Source organism: Eublepharis macularius, chromosome 11 (assembly GCF_028583425.1).
Source record: "Eublepharis macularius isolate TG4126 chromosome 11, MPM_Emac_v1.0, whole genome shotgun sequence".
NCBI lineage: Eukaryota > Metazoa > Chordata > Lepidosauria > Squamata > Eublepharidae > Eublepharis > Eublepharis macularius.
This window is the reverse complement of record NC_072800.1, coordinates 65414998-65430747: the sequence shown is the minus strand read 5'-3', so window position 1 is coordinate 65430747 and position 15750 is coordinate 65414998. Positions and strand designations below refer to the sequence as shown.

General features: G+C 38.2%; 1 protein-coding gene across 2 annotated transcripts in view; it reads left to right on the top strand.

Annotated features, from left to right (window-relative positions):
• Positions 1-13887, top strand: part of MINDY3 (MINDY lysine 48 deubiquitinase 3) — a 42417-nt gene extending 28530 nt beyond the window's left edge. For both annotated transcript variants that reach the window (XM_054990779.1, XM_054990780.1), the window contains 6 exons: positions 599-679; positions 8367-8439; positions 8913-8985; positions 10486-10573; positions 11622-11693; positions 12766-13887. In XM_054990779.1, the coding sequence (XP_054846754.1) occupies positions 599-679; positions 8367-8439; positions 8913-8985; positions 10486-10573; positions 11622-11693; positions 12766-12915 (537 nt within the window). In that variant the 3' untranslated portion in view covers positions 12916-13887. The remainder of the gene's footprint in view (positions 1-598; positions 680-8366; positions 8440-8912; positions 8986-10485; positions 10574-11621; positions 11694-12765) is intronic.
• The last annotated feature ends 1863 nt before the right edge of the window (positions 13888-15750 follow it).

Genomic DNA, 15750 nt, shown 5'->3' with positions numbered 1-15750 from the left:
GGAAATGATATGCATGCACGACCTAGTTTTTGATGATAACAGAGGTGTGACATTCATCCCAAGAATCATGAAAAAGAAACATGTTAACTGCAGCGATGGTCAAAATCATAGAGAAAGCCTTGAAACCACTTGAGCCATGTCTGGGGAAACTGAGGGGGGCAGGACAAAGTAGCCAGGGGAACAGTGGGAGGGAGGCTCCGTGTCCTACATGAGTTTCTGTTTTCATACCTACGTTTTTCCTTTAGCCTTGGTAGAAAATTGCCTGCAACTATAATCCAAAACCAAGGAGATGCAGTCTAAGGAACACTTTCCTGGGAATAAGCTTCATTAAATAAAATGGAGCTTAGTTGCAAATAAACCTTATTGGGGTTGCTCCCTAAACCTTGAAATATAAAATACTCCTCTAATATACACCTCTAATACACTTCTATTTTTAAAATATCTCTCTCTTTATCTTTCTGGTTGTAATACTTTTTATTTTATTTTTATTCAAATCTGAGGTTACATGAGTGCAGAATACTTACAACTAGCTTATTTGGGGGCTCAGCATTACATTCCACTATGAAGTTGATGAATAGTTCTTACTTATCTTTTTAAGGTTGGTTCCTTTTTGAAGTCCCCCAAATTCCCTATTTGGATACTTGGCAGTGAAACCCATCTCACCGTCTTTTTTGCCAAGGTAGGATTCCTTTCTTTTTACTACATCACTTTAGGCCAAATAACTAACATTTAAGTCTGTAGTTTAAATCTTTCTAGGGCACTGGTACAAAATGGTGCTGAAGGTTATATAAAACTTTCTTGTACTGGTAGGAAACATTTTGATCTAAATGTGTTGCATTTCTAAAATAATGTTTTTAAAAACTCACTCAGTGTGATTGAGAACATGACAAGGCTCATCTCTGGAATCTCCTGGATTGCTGCTCTGTGGCTTATTTTGTTTGGAGAAAACCTTTACCATATATGGATATTTGTACAAAGCCCACATATCCAGCACTGCAATCTATAATTTCTCAACTGCGGAAGCAATGATTTGTTGTGCAACTAATCCCAGGGCTGCTAATAAACATGTTGAGGGTGGGGGATGAAGGAGAAATGCTACTTCTATTGTATTAATCTGGGAGAGCAGAGGGAGAATTTGCCTTCAGGTGCCCAGCATTTCTTCAAGCTTACCTGGACTTGAAGCAGCTTAGCTACTTCCAGTTCCCCATCGCACCTAAATGCCTGAATCTCAGAAGTCTGTAGTACTTGTAGTGCATGAACGTGTGTAGAAAAACATGGAAAACAAGGCACTATTAGTAAAAGCAAAAAGGAATTGGGTCCACATTGCCCTACTTTTCTCTTTGTAATACACCTGTAGTCTCAGTAAGAAAGGTGGCATATAGATGAAGGAAATAAAATCGACTTCTAGAAAGATACTTACAATTTTGTACTTTGGTTATTTTTCAACCCTGGATATTTGCCGATGTCCAAAATGGTGGCTTCGGGTCTTATGAAAAGTCTGACTCACTGTGGGGAGCACATGGAACGTTACTGCAATTAGCTCATGTTGTAGTTTGAAGACAAACTCTGAAAAACATTGGCATGCTTCAAATGGCTATTTAAATAAGATACATTTTGGTATTTCCTGTAAAGGGAACTGGGTCAGCAAGGCAAACCTACTTCTGCTTGACTGATTTCAGCCCACTCAAACTTTTGCTAAGTAACTTTGTCAGTGTGTAGGCTCTAACTACGGTAGTCTGAAAGGTCAGTGTTCATGGCTGAATGTAGACCATGAAAATGTAATTGTATATACCCCTAGGTGATCGATCAAATTATTTCCTTTGGGGCAAAAAAGGGGGTCTATCCATCTGTTTTTCTTCAAGGTTTTAGCAGTTAGCTCCACATGGAATAATAGCAAAACGTTTTGCATTTTGTGTAGACAAGGAAACTCAAGGGATTAAAAAAAAATATATTCAGAAAGTATGGGAAACCATACCAATTGTTTTAATATTATCTAAACTGCATTCTGATGGTATCTTTTTTAAAAAGTTAATCCATGTTGCAATTAATGATAGTAAAAATTCAGGATTTGGGTTGCATTTCTTGTGATGTTAATGGAAAAATCCAGTCTTTTGCTCTTCAAACAGTACAGAAACGCATGGCATATAGTTCTAAATAGTGAATACTATTTAAAATATAGGTTACTTGTACACTGAAGGCTGATGTATAACTAATGCTTAATTGGAGGGCATGTGATACAGCAACCTTGTTCAGGCTAAGTACTGTAGTAGCTGGGAGACTGTGTGCCACCTTAAGTTCCACGTTGGAAGAAATGCAGGATATAACAAGAAATAAATAAGATGTTATATAATCCTCACGGTACAATGCCACTTAACGATGGAGGTAGAGGTATTTTTCTCCACGTTCTAAAACTATTCTGTGACCAAGATCCAAAGAATTGAAAGTACTTCTGTATGCATAGTAGGATATTTTTGGGTTCTCCCTTCTCACAGTAGCCACAAATACCCTAAAAAGTTAGCATGAGGTTTGAGGTATCATCTGGTGCAGGACATGATGCACCAACAGAGGATGTGACTAGAAGCGAATACCAGAGGGGCTGTTTCAACATCTCACTAGAGTTTAAGCTGGCAAAAAGGTATTATTCTTTTTGGGCCCCTTTAGCCCAATATATTCCAGGTCCTGATCATAAATGCTTTCTAACTTGATCGTAAGCATCTTAACATATGACTAATAGAAATGTTGAACTTTTGCAGATAACAGTGTGGTTATACGGATGATAAAACTTTATAGAAATTTTTTTTATCCTGTTTACTCTCTGACCATCATGCAAACTGTAATGCATGTGACAGATGTTGAATCCCCACCTACAATGCAGAGAAACTTGTGTACAGCATCCAGTTTCATCCTTTACAACTGTAATTAATACCCTTGAAAATGGATTTCATACTGTTTCAAGAAGAAGCAGGAAATGAGTTTCACATTTGCTTCAGCTTCTTGTATTGAGATAGCAATTCTTACATTTACAGGACTGCTTTTGATGCACCCTTAAGGAAATGGATTCAGACAACACTCTGTGCTATTCACGCACAGCTGTTAGGGTTTGCCTTTAGAGAAGGAGAAACAAAATTTGCAAGTCAAACTCCGCATTTTGGAATAAAAGGAAATCTTAATAACAGTTTTTGTACAGTCACAGTACTAATGACTATCAGCAGCTTTGGGTATTGAGTTAAACTTAACCATCTTGAAAAAATTGTCCTCTTCATTAATATGTTACCATCTGTACAGTAGCATGTCACATTAGTTTATACTTTGTCTATAAAATAAACATTATCTACTGCTATACACTTACAGAATTTAATGTCAGACAAGTATGATATATAGATTATATGTGGTTTTCATAGGCTTCATTAAGATAGCATAACTAGACTAGAAATTGCAATGGCTCATAGAATCTGCATCTGACTTCCTGTGAAAAGCAGGCATTTACTCACAGTTCCTGCACAAAGATAATGTCCATGGGAGAAAACACAATTAGTTAACAACATGAATAACTAGTTTTCTGCCAGAATAAATCCCAGAACAAAGAACAATGTAAATATGTATTGTCGAAGGCTTTCACGGCCGGAGAACGATGGTTGTTGTGGGTTTTCCGGGCTGTATTGCCGTGGTCTTGGCATTGTAGTTCCTGATGTTTCGCCAGCAGCTGTGGCTGGCATCTTCAGAGGTGTAGCACCAAAAGACAGAGATCTCTCAGACAGAGCTCTCACTGATCTCTCTCACTGAGAGATCTCTGTCTTTTGGTGCTACACCTCTGAAGATGCCAGCCACAGCTGCTGGCGAAACGTCAGGAACTACAATGCCAAGACCACGGCAATACAGCCCGGAAAACCCACAACAACCAACAATGTAAATAGTTAATTGTAGGGATGTCAGCCCCCTCAGTGGGACAGGAGCTCCCTTGGCCCCACTCACCTGGCCGGCAGGGGGGGGGGAAGTGGGGGAGGCAGGCCACTGGAGCACATGGTGAAAGTGCATGCATGTGCTCTGGAAGCCCCAATGATGCCATGCAGTTGAAAACAAGAAACTGAGGGGTCTCGGCAAAAATGCTTTGTTTGGGACAAATTTTGCCACTGCTGAGACTGTTGCTTCTGCTTTTCAACTGAAAGTGATGTCTTCGGGGCCTCCTGAGCACGTGTGCAAGGAAGCCAGATTGAGCCCCTGCACCTGCAATGGAACCACCAGTCCCCCGCTTTGGAGGTAATGGGGGCTTAGTTGTGTTAAACTTAAGTGTCATCTGCATGTTCAGAGAGGGATCATGCCTTGGATGGTGAGAAATCAGATGATTCGGTAGAGGGGTGATTGTTTACATTAAACACATGATCATATATACAGCTGTTAACAAGCTGTGATGTATGCATTTCTCATATCTGGATATCAGTGAACTTGCCTTCTTTTCCTTTTTTTCTGCAAAGAACCTTGGTAAGAATCATAGAAATTTCAATTCATTCTTTAACTTAGGACTAATAGAAATGTCACGTATACCTACTTGCTTGTGCTTGCTCTGATCTATGCCAGTGTAACATGTACCTTTTAAATAATTTATGTAATCGTATCTAGGATTACGAGATTATTTTTAAAATAAAGCTTTTAACTAACACAGTGAGTGACTATGAGCTTGGTTTCATGTTGGTTTCATGTTGAACCTGAAAGGTTTCATGTTGAACCTGAAAAGAAAACTTCTGATCTAAGCTTGAAGTCAAAAGCATGGGTTCTGTGAAAAGTGGATGTTAGAGGATATTATTTGCCACACAATACTGTGATTTTCAGTGGTTAATTCATCCAAATTCAGTGGTTAATTCATCCAAATAAGCTTTTCATTTCCATTTGACTGTCTCCACTTTACATAAAAAAATTCATTTTCATACTACAAAATTCTAAGTATTTTGAGAGACTAAAGCCTTATCTTATGCAGTTCACTCATCCCAACAGAGAAAATATTTCATAGGAGTCTTTTAAACTAATACTTCCTTCCCGCCCCCTTGGAAGAACTGGAAGAAGCGTATGGGGGGAAACTGGTGAGGTTTTTACAAATCTCTCTCTTTTTTTTCTCCATATGAATGGGTTTAAAATGTAACATTTCTGAGAGTTAATTGGATTCCAGTAATGGGTCATGTGTTTGCCAAGAGAGCAGCAAGAGTGTAAATGTTAAATATATGCCATAATACAAAATCAGTTGATTGCTGTGTAGGCATCCTGTGTGTTAAATTGTGCTGCTGTCCTTTATATTCAGCACTACCTCAGGCATACAGAGAACAGCATGACCATTGGTAGGCAGAACTAAACATTAATGTACCTTTTTGGAAAAAAACAAATTTGTGTTTGGCAGAAGAGCAACAGTTCTTTAAAAAAACCATGCTGTGATTTCTTGAAAGAACTGTGTGTCTTGTGTAGCTTCCCTATTTAAAGTGCTTTGAGGAGCATTAATGACAATGATGTGAACAGACACACAAATGGAAGCCATAGTTACATTGGACAGTGATTTGTAACATGAAGTACAATCTTTCAGTCGTGTGACAGCCATGATGTAACATGGGCTCAACAGGATTTAGGGAGGCTTTAATATGCTATCTATCTTCACATTTAATGCTGCTCAGGCACAAATATGTTGCTGTCATGTTTTTTCTACCCCTCTCCAATTAATCTTTGTTAAGCAAGGATTTAGGATGTAGTTGGAAGGGCCAGAAGCACAGTCCTGGAGTGCAGGCTGTGTGTGCTGAGAGTCCCCATGGCCTCTGTTTTAAAAAGAGATCTCTAATATCAGAGCTGAGAGACTTTCGAGACTTCCAGTTGTGTTAGGCAGTATTAAACTAGTGGACCAATGGATTCTGATTACAGAAGCTTCATATGTTCAAATACTTTATGTCACATCAGTTATTAAGCATACAGATCAAGCTGTCCAGAAGGGCTGACAATGCTTTTATTTAGTGGCCAGAATTTCAGAAAGATCTAAGACTTTGTAACTTCTTAGGGATCCAAAATGACTTATTGAGGCTTATGAAGCCAGGGACTGCTTATTGCCACAGCCCAGAGAGTTGGTCAGGAGGGTGTGCTTTATTTAAAAACAAACAGTCTTCTTGGGTTTACGGAGCTAATTTAATAGTTCTTCAGTTCCTAACTTTGCCCTACAGATTTCTGTTTAGTGGGCTCTTAAAATTGAAGTCCCTGCAACTATGTTTCCCAAAATAGTAATAATAAATGTGTATAAATTAAAAGGGTGTGTGTTCTAAATTTCAGCATATGGATCGGGTTTTTTTTTCCAGCTTTATACCAAGTTTAGTTCCTAGGAATGGGGAACGTTTCCTAGGTGGTTTCTTATAAATAAAAATATTTATAAAATTAGGCTTTTGTGGAAAAGAAATTCATGCTCATTCTCACTTGTGTGATGAAGGCAAGTGCCCATATTTCTGTTTCACATTTAAAGAACCAGAGGATTTAGAAAGTGAAATTGTTTACTGATTGTATTAAAGCCCCCATCAAGTTTATTAGCATTGGAGATATGTAGAGATTTTATGTGCGGGTTTTTATTTTTGCAAATTAAAATAGCCAAGAATCCTGCCTTAAAATGTAACAGCTGTGTGCGTGTGCCGGCATGGATAAACATGAGATCTTAAAATAAACTTGTATTATCAAGAGAACAGTATTTAAAATACAGGAAAATAGTTTTTGGTACGAGTAAAACAAGGTCCAAAGGGTGAAACAGGATCATGTTGCCTTTGGGACACAGCATACTTAAAAATAATGATTGGTAAAGTACTAATTGGGTTTGCTTCTATGGAATATCAGGTTTAGGGGGATGTTTTAGATAACAGTTCACCAGGCCTCGTTGCATATATTTGGCAAAAATCATGGAAGTCTGGAAGATAAAGTGCCTTTTTAAGAAGTTGGCACCTTTTTAAATAAGCATTGCTGCCCAAAGTGAATGATTTTTGCAACTTGTAAAAAGTAACAAATTCAGAGCTGTCCATTGTAGTTTAGATTTTGGGATGGAGATAGTCTTTGACACAGTTAACATTGTTGAATGAGAAAGAGGGGCCTGGGCTGCTGAAACAGGCCTAGCCATTTACTGCCTCATCCTGACCTGATAACTGCAGGACTGGCAGGCAGTGCTAAAGAGGGGGTTGGCGGAGAGGGAACAGAGGTAATTGCTACACTGTATGTACATGATCTTGGAGATAGTCAGCATCTGCCCTGTTGTCTTAAATGTGTGAACACTGCAGTTGGTAGCATACCACAAATATTAATAGACCAGGGCTAAACCATATGAGAAACGAGTGATCAGCAGTGAGAATGTATCTGACTCTTTTAACATCTCTTAATTTCTATTTCCCTGCATTCTATCCCCATCCTGCCCCATGGTATTAGCCCTAGTAGAAGACGGGCAACCTCCCATTCACAAGTAAAGTATGGAGGAGAGTTGTTTTTTACACCTTATTAACTCACCTCCCCTTCATTGCATGGTCCATTTCTGTTGAAAAATAGACCCTAAACAATGAGAGGGGCCTCATATACACAAATAGTTCCTGTTATGTATTTAGGGCCACCACAGCCTGCTATCTTGAGATGCCTCATATGTGTGTGTGCTGTATAAGCAAGAATATTGAAATGGGGACCATTGAAATGGCCTATGAAATGGGGACCATTGATAGAGAGGATCCATTGGGTAATGGAGTACAGTCTGTTTCAACCCAATTGGACAGTATTACACTGGAAGTTGATGGCCCATGTTTGGGAAAGGCTGCTGCTGCTCAGAAAAGACTGTTCAGAGTTCCTCCTGATAACTTGTCTGGGTAACTGCCTGGTAAGTGTTCTTTATCTGAAAGCTTCAAATAGGAAGCTGCCACTCTTCATTATCAGAAAGCTTAGGAGTAGAGAGGGGCATGAACCGGAAAAAAACGAACCGTGCAGTTCATGGTTGTTGCATTTCACAAACCACGAACTTTCATGAACCTCCCCCGGTTCACAACCTGGTTTGTTTGGTTCATGAAAATGTCACTTCCGGGCCAGCAGAAAGCCACTTCCGGGCCAGCAGAAGGTCTGCAGGAAGTCCATCCCCTGTTTCCTAGGAAACTGATTGATCAGTGCCAGGCTGTCTGCAGTGACAAATCAAAAAATGAACCAAACAAACCAGCCTAAAGTTTGTGGCGGTTCGTCAGAAATGGGCTCTGACGAACTGCCAGTTCGCGAACCACGGACCGGCCTGGTTCGTCATAAACTTTGATTCGTATTTCGGTTCATGCCCATCTCTATTTAGGACTTTCAGATATTTTTACTCTGAATTATTTAATCTCACTTTTTTTTCCTTAAAGGATTTGGCTCTTGTTGCTCCTGAAGCCCCTTCAGAACAAGCCAGGAGAGTCTTTCAGACATATGACCCTGAAGGTAAGATATGCAGTGCAAGCCTAAGCATATTTAATTGTGGAATCTCACCTTCTCTTAAAGGAAAGGGCCAACCTGAAACCAAGCATGTGCTCTCACTGGTTTCATATTTAAAGTTTATACATACAGTTTTCAGCTTCTAGGAAACAGTAACTGTCAGTTTAACTGGGAGTAATTTCATAGGTTATTTTATCATGTTGGTAGAAAAATAATCATTGCTTCCCTGCCCAAGAATGACCATGCTAATCAGCCCATACTAGAATTGTTACAGGGAGGTGAATTTCTTTTTCTAAAATCTTCTTTTTCAGATATAGTAATTCCTCGAATTCTCTTAGATTTCTCATTAGTTTATCAGGGACAAATTCAGCAGAGGAATAAAGAGAATTCTACTTAACAACCCTAGCCCATACCAACATTTATAAGTAAAATTCTTATTTGTATGTGCCAATTAAGAGTATGTTGTTTTTTTTCTCCAGATAATGGCTTTATACCAGATACACTTCTAGAAGATGTAATGAAGGCTTTAGACCTTGTGTCAGATACTGAATAGTAAGCATAAATGATCTTTAATCTTTACAGAGCTCAACTTTGATATCATTTTGCAGGATTAGGGTTTTTTTTGTGGTTCATACAGTATGAGTCAGCTGTAAAACAAAGAATGATGCTTGTGGATGAGTTTCAGCTTCTGTTTTTGAAGATTGTTCTATGAAGTGTGTGTGTGTGTGTGTGTGTGAGAGAGAGAGAGAGAGAGAGAGAGAAGAGAATCATTGGATATTGCCTGTTCGGTATAGTGTGTCCCATTTCTCATTTTAGAATATGCAATGTAAGTAGACTAGATCTATTGCAAAATATTCTGTGCATATAAAAAGTATTTGGTTCAGGCCAATGACTGCTTGTCTGTAGTAATATAAAAGTGTGAAGATAAGTGTATAACTTGTTTTTAATAAGCAGACTTCATGGGTTGCATCCAACTAAGCACTAACACAGTTCATGTGGATTTGCCCTACTATCTTCTTCCTCAGGTCATGGATATCCAGGTATCCTCTATTATTCCTCCTACTTAAGTGGCTATCCTCCAGTGGACTCCTTAAACTGGAGGAAGGCTGGAACTTGAGCTAAAATGAAAGATGGGGTATAATAAACAAATGAATACATTCTGCCCTATAGAGTGCTAGGATCAGGATGGGATCTATCCTATCATTTTCTGGGAGTCTCTGCTGTGAGAAGGGAAACAGGAAAATCTGCTGCCTATAGATTGTGCTGCTGATTGGTTGAATATAACCCCATATCAATAACAAAGTTATATTAATAATAGTATTTATTCCAGCAACATAACATACAGTTCCAACTATAGCTTGCATACATAATGTAAAAGTACATTGTGTCCTTTAAGCAGCATCAATGCAGATGCACTATATGGGTCAAGCCAGTATGTTTCACAGTCCAATCTTCTGCAGAATTGCTGTGTTCTAATCCCATTGAAATCAATGGCCTTAGACCAGAGTAACTATTCATAAGATTGCATTGTAAATCTGCTGTACTTGGGCTATGGTTAATTCTGTTCATCTGTTGCTTGTCAAATAAGTAACACAAGAGTTGGTCTTTGCAGTATAGTTTGAGAGATGAATTGTTAATGCTCAGAACTGTCTGCTGTATCCACTAATAGTGCAATCCTAAGGAGAGTTACTCCAGTCTAAGCCCATTGATTTCAATGGGCTTAGACTGGTGTAACTTTCCTTAGGATTGCACTGTAAGTCTTCTGGAGTATAAATCCAGGAATTAAGACAGTGTGGTTTTTCTGAAAGCTTTACCTAATAAGGCATAGTGTCTCAATTATTGCTACCACGTAAATTTTAAATAAGATTACTTTGGTTTAAAAATAACTAGATTTTGGCAACAAGATGCCATTCCTTTGCAGTTGCCATTAAGATTCTAAATACAACAGCTTCATTGTTTTTGGCAGTAAAAAGTGTTTCAGAACCACAGCACTTAGTCATGCAAGAGTACAAATGCACCATACTGATGTTTTTTTTGTTTTTCTTATCTTAGTGTCAATCTCATGAAGACAAAATTAGATCCAGAGGGACTAGGAATTATATTACTAGGCCCATTTCTTCAAGAATTTTTCCCTGAACAGGTAATGCTTGCACTTCTCACAGTGGTGCACTTGGTAAACATGTATAGGTCAGTGATGTGTATAACACTTTTTAAGCATCAGATGTAAATATTATCCCTTTTTTGGCCCCTATTTATTTATTGACAGCCACTACAAATATACATACATTTATATTTGTAGTAATTTATAAGCATTCGATGTTTGTATAGTTGCTCAAGAACCACTCACTGCATCTGAATTTAAAGTGGTAGGAACACCACCAGGACACTGGTGCTAACTACAGCTCCCCCCTTCCATCCCAAGTAGGGAAGAGGCTCCTTAGTACTGGGACAAGTGCAAGAGTGGAGTTGCTCGGGCAGTTTTCAGCACTTAACTGGCCCAACCTGGTCATTTGAGGCTTAATTTTTGAAAAACAGATTGGATAGCTTGAGTCTGATTCTAACTGAAAGTTAACCAATGAAGGGGCTGCAGGATTTGAGTCAGTGGCACATTAGAGACCAATGAGATTTTCAGAGTGTAGGATTTCAAGTGTCAGAGCTTATATCTGAAAAAGGGAACTCTGACTCTTGAAAGATTACACTCTGAAAATCTTGTTGGTCTCTAAGGTGCCACTGGACTCAAATCTTGCTATTCTACTACAGACCAACACAGCTGCTCATCTAAATGAAGGGGCTATCATATTTTTTTATCTCACCCATCCATCAGTCAGCTCAGATATATTGATACATGGTTTTATCTTTGCAACAGTTTGATATGGTTGGTTAATCTAAGAGTGAGTGACAAGCCAAAGGTCATAAAGCAAACTTTGTGTTAAGTGGGGATTTGAACCCAGATTCCTTGGTCCTGGTCTAACCGATACACCCTACTGGCTCTTACAGTCAGTATACTTTCCTTTTGTTCCTAATTTTAGGGGCCTAAAAGAACTTCCTGATACCACTTATTTCCTGACCTGCAAGTGTTCTTCCCATATGTAACAACAAAATATAATTTCTGACTAAAGAAAGGGAAGAAATCTGCTCCACGATACGAACCTGTGATTTGAAACTGACAATCTTGTGTTTGTATTTAGGACTCCAAGGTTCAAGAATCATTCCCTGTATATCACTACAATGGACTGAAGCAATCCAATTATAATGAAAAGGTATGGCTGCTTGAGACAAAAAAAGACAGAGCTGTACCAAATTTGAATTGGTACTTCAATTAGAATTGCAGTTGAATGTAATAACAAATTCTCAAATGAAGCAAGCTGTGTTCATGTTACTTCCAAGATGCCAGCTCTCCATCTGATAAACAATCATTATTTTGCTGATTTCTACAAAAGAACAAATAACAAATTAGGAAGGAAACACACAAATTATCACTGAAGATAAACGTATCTATTTAGTCATAAGAAAAAACAAACCTGTTAAGACTTTTATGAGATCCTTAGAGCTCCAAATATCATCAGGGAAGCACATTTAAGTGTGTGTAAATATGTTGCCACACAAAGATTGACAAATTCTGTTCCCGCATATGCAAGAGAAGCTTTTATGCTCGACATTGTAGGGATTCCTCTAGCAAAAGCACTGCATTAATAGGTTTTAATATTGCACCTACTGCTATCTGTGTTATGAATGAGATGTCCCATGTGTAGATTCACTGATAACCATGGAGACAGCAGGGCTAATTTCCTGCAGACAGGGGGAACTCCTGAGGTAAACAGGAAAACTTCCTCTGTTTTATCCTCACAACAACCTTGTGAGGTAGACTATGTTGCTAGTTTGAGGGTCATGATATGTGGGAGATGCATGACTGGCCCAGGGCTTTCTTTAACATTTAAAATACAGCTAGTACAGTATTAGTACTAGTTAAAAAGAATTTCTCTGTGCTGTTTCCCAGTAGAAATCCCCCTGCGCACCCAGATTCTGGGGAAGGATACAATATACTTCCTTATCACAGTTAGTAGCCTCTGTGGGGAAGTTACCAGGTAGATAGTCTGGGGAAAGATTAACTTCCACCCATCATCATGATTGCAGTCCAAATCTGAACCTTTCACAGCTGCATTTTCACAGTTTAAAAACATGAGATTAAAAACTGGAGGTCCAGTCATAAATAGTGTATAATGTAAACTAAGGACTCACCTGGTATCAGAATAGACTTTACATCAATTATTTGTATTTTTTTCAAATCTCTCTAAAATGGTCAACTAAGCTAGATCTTTTTCATTCTGGCAGGTCATGTATGTTGAAGGCACAGCCGTGATTATGGGCTTTGAAGACCCAATGCTACAGACTGATGATACTCCAATCAAGCGCTGTTTGCAGACCAAATGGCCATACATTGAACTCCTTTGGACCACAGATCGATCCCCTTCATTAAATTGATGCTGAAAGAAGATTTTGAACTATTATCCAATGTGTGGGGGGAAGCATTGAGTAAGCAGCTACCTATATTTAAAAACAAAAGCCTATACTTCAGCTGTGTGGCTATACACTGGTATCACTGAGAAACTGTACATAAAACACTTTTTCAGTGTTAATTTAGAATATTTTTTTTAAAACGGGATTGGTATGTATTACATCAGCTAGTTCTTTTTTTACCCATTCTAGTACAGTTAAAATGCAGATTCTCACTCAGAAGCCTCTTGTGTTCAACCTAAAAACCTGAAGAATTGTCTAGCACTGCAGCATCTGCACATTAAATGAAATTTGTCTTAAATGCCATAGTATTCATCTGTTTACACATCTGGCCACATATTTTATTTCAATTGTCCTGCCTTAGGGCACTGCTCACAAGGACATTCCCTTGCACTAGCCGCAATGAAAAGGAGCTTGCACAGGAAGCAGTGTCCTTGTGAACTTCCCATTCAGTTTGCTGGAGATTGTGCCAGGGAACGTTCAGGTGGGTTTTGTGCCCTGTGCACTTTCAGGACTAGATTGGCATTTGCACTGAATAAGTTTAACAAGTTAAACTTCTGCTGGTTTTTTCCTCCCTTCTAGAAATCAACATAGCTTTGCATAAATGGGGCAAAAAATTATGAATGGCTGTATAAATGATGAATGCTATTTATTGGCAGTTTTATTTTCCCACCAGGCTTACTTATTGAAAGTAAAAGCCAGGATTTAAAAAGGATATTAATATTTGAAGTTGTATAAAGGAAATGTAAAAAACTTTAATAGCAGAGAGAATTTGTGCTATGATTTTTTGAAGTTGTCCATATTATTAATGCCAAATACCTCCTCTTAATATGTCCTAACAGAAACATAAGCCAGCACTATTGAATGTGTTACATGCATGAAAACATCAGTTATTAAAGTAGTATAGTCTTATTTATTATCTATCAAGACCTACATAAATAAAAAATATACCTGAATAATAACTTAGTGGTTTCTGCCTCTGCTTGTCTGCTTGGGTCACTCCTTGTTTTTTCAGGTGTCATCAAGGAAATATTCAGGTATTGAGTAAGATCTAAAAATAAATTGTTTTGATGAAAGTTTTCTGCATGGCACAATCATCTAGAGCTGAATAAGCCCAATTGCCAAGAGCTTCCTGGTTAAAAAACATTTAGAACAAGCCTTCTTAGAAAGATGAGAGGGTGTGCGGTGTCACCTTTAACAGGTATTACATAATGCTGTTATCCTCCCCTTCCCCAGTGCTGCAAATCCAAGCCTCTCAGTCTGCTTTGACTTTTATTTATTAAAACATCTATATTCCATCTTTCTCAGGGAATTCAATGGAAGGGCCTATACTGTCTGTAGTCAAGAGTTTGCTGATTCTGGATTATATTGATTTTGATTCTTGAATTTAAAATTCTCTTCCTGTGAAAAAGGAAATGTGGGCAAAAGTGTGTGTGTTTTTAGTTTTCCTTTTTATAATTGTGGTACAAATTTCTTGGAAACAGTAGTGTTCCTGTGATAGACATGATTTGTTGGACAACTCCTCTACACAGTCTTCACTCTAAAGATCAGTAGTTGTAAAAACAGTAGTTTTATCAAGAACAAAATGTGCTGCAGTCCTGAGTGAATCTTCTAAAAAACACATTTCAGTAATGATGCAAAATTGTTTACATGACTTTAACAAGGGACTGATTGAGAGGGGGGCGGTTACTAGTAAATATTTCTATGCACACAGGTAGTTCCAGAAGAATGCATAATTGTCTTTGGGATTGTTCTATCTGCTGCAAAATATGGACTTCCAGTGAATTTCTCTGGAGAGGTTTGTTGGAAGGAGGGAAGAAGAGATCATCAGCATAAAATTGTCATTGAAAACTACATCCCTGTACAAATGTAGCTTTTGTACAGGAGCCCTAAATATATCTGGACAGCTTAGCATGTGCTTTAATGGGGCGGGGAGGGGAGCAGTATTAAAAGAACTTTCTGTTCCAATTAAATCTGCTGAGTCTGCCGTTTCATCTCCACCCTAAACTTGTGATGTTGCTGGCTGTACTGGGCTTCTTTTTATAAAATGATTCAAGTCTCTGAATTTTGCTGTGGCAATTTCTGATCTTATGGCTAAGTTACCATAATTAAAATTCGAACAAAACATTGATGTTTTTGTTTTGATGAATTATTTTTTAAAAAACTTAAAATATTAAAATTTTCACATCAAATAGTCCTTTCCCTACTCTTGGTATCAAAGGACAGATCATAAAGTTTTGCAGCACTTCCCAAATGTGTTTGAAATTTAAATTTCCAGGGGGAAAAGATGCTGCTAAACTGGTTCATAGCATGGCTATTCTGTCTTATAATGAATTGGTATGTAGGTGGATTGGGCAGGATGGTTTTATGCTTCACAATAAAATGCAGAAATGATTGTATAAAGTGAAGCGCTTGCTTGGGCCAGTAGCATTTGGAACAATCTCATCTGGAGGCAGAAAGATTGAAGAGTGAGTAAAAGAGAATTTTAAGTTGGAGTAAATTCAAAGTAGGTTCTATGTAGTATGTTTACACATAGGCAATGACATTTAAGACCACTGAAATAGTTCGTATTTAATCATTGCTTTCATCTATTTTAAATATTGGCCTTAATTTGTTTTTATATTTGCTTATGAAAATATGCCCCCTCTAGGGGTGGGGGTTACCTCACACCACCAGATTGGGGGAGGGGAATCCACCCAATAATACCACTCAAGGGGGGGGGGAATCTCACAATATTGAAAGCTATTGCAAATACAATAGTCATACAGCTCCTCCTAAACATCTGCAGAAGAAATTGTCCCT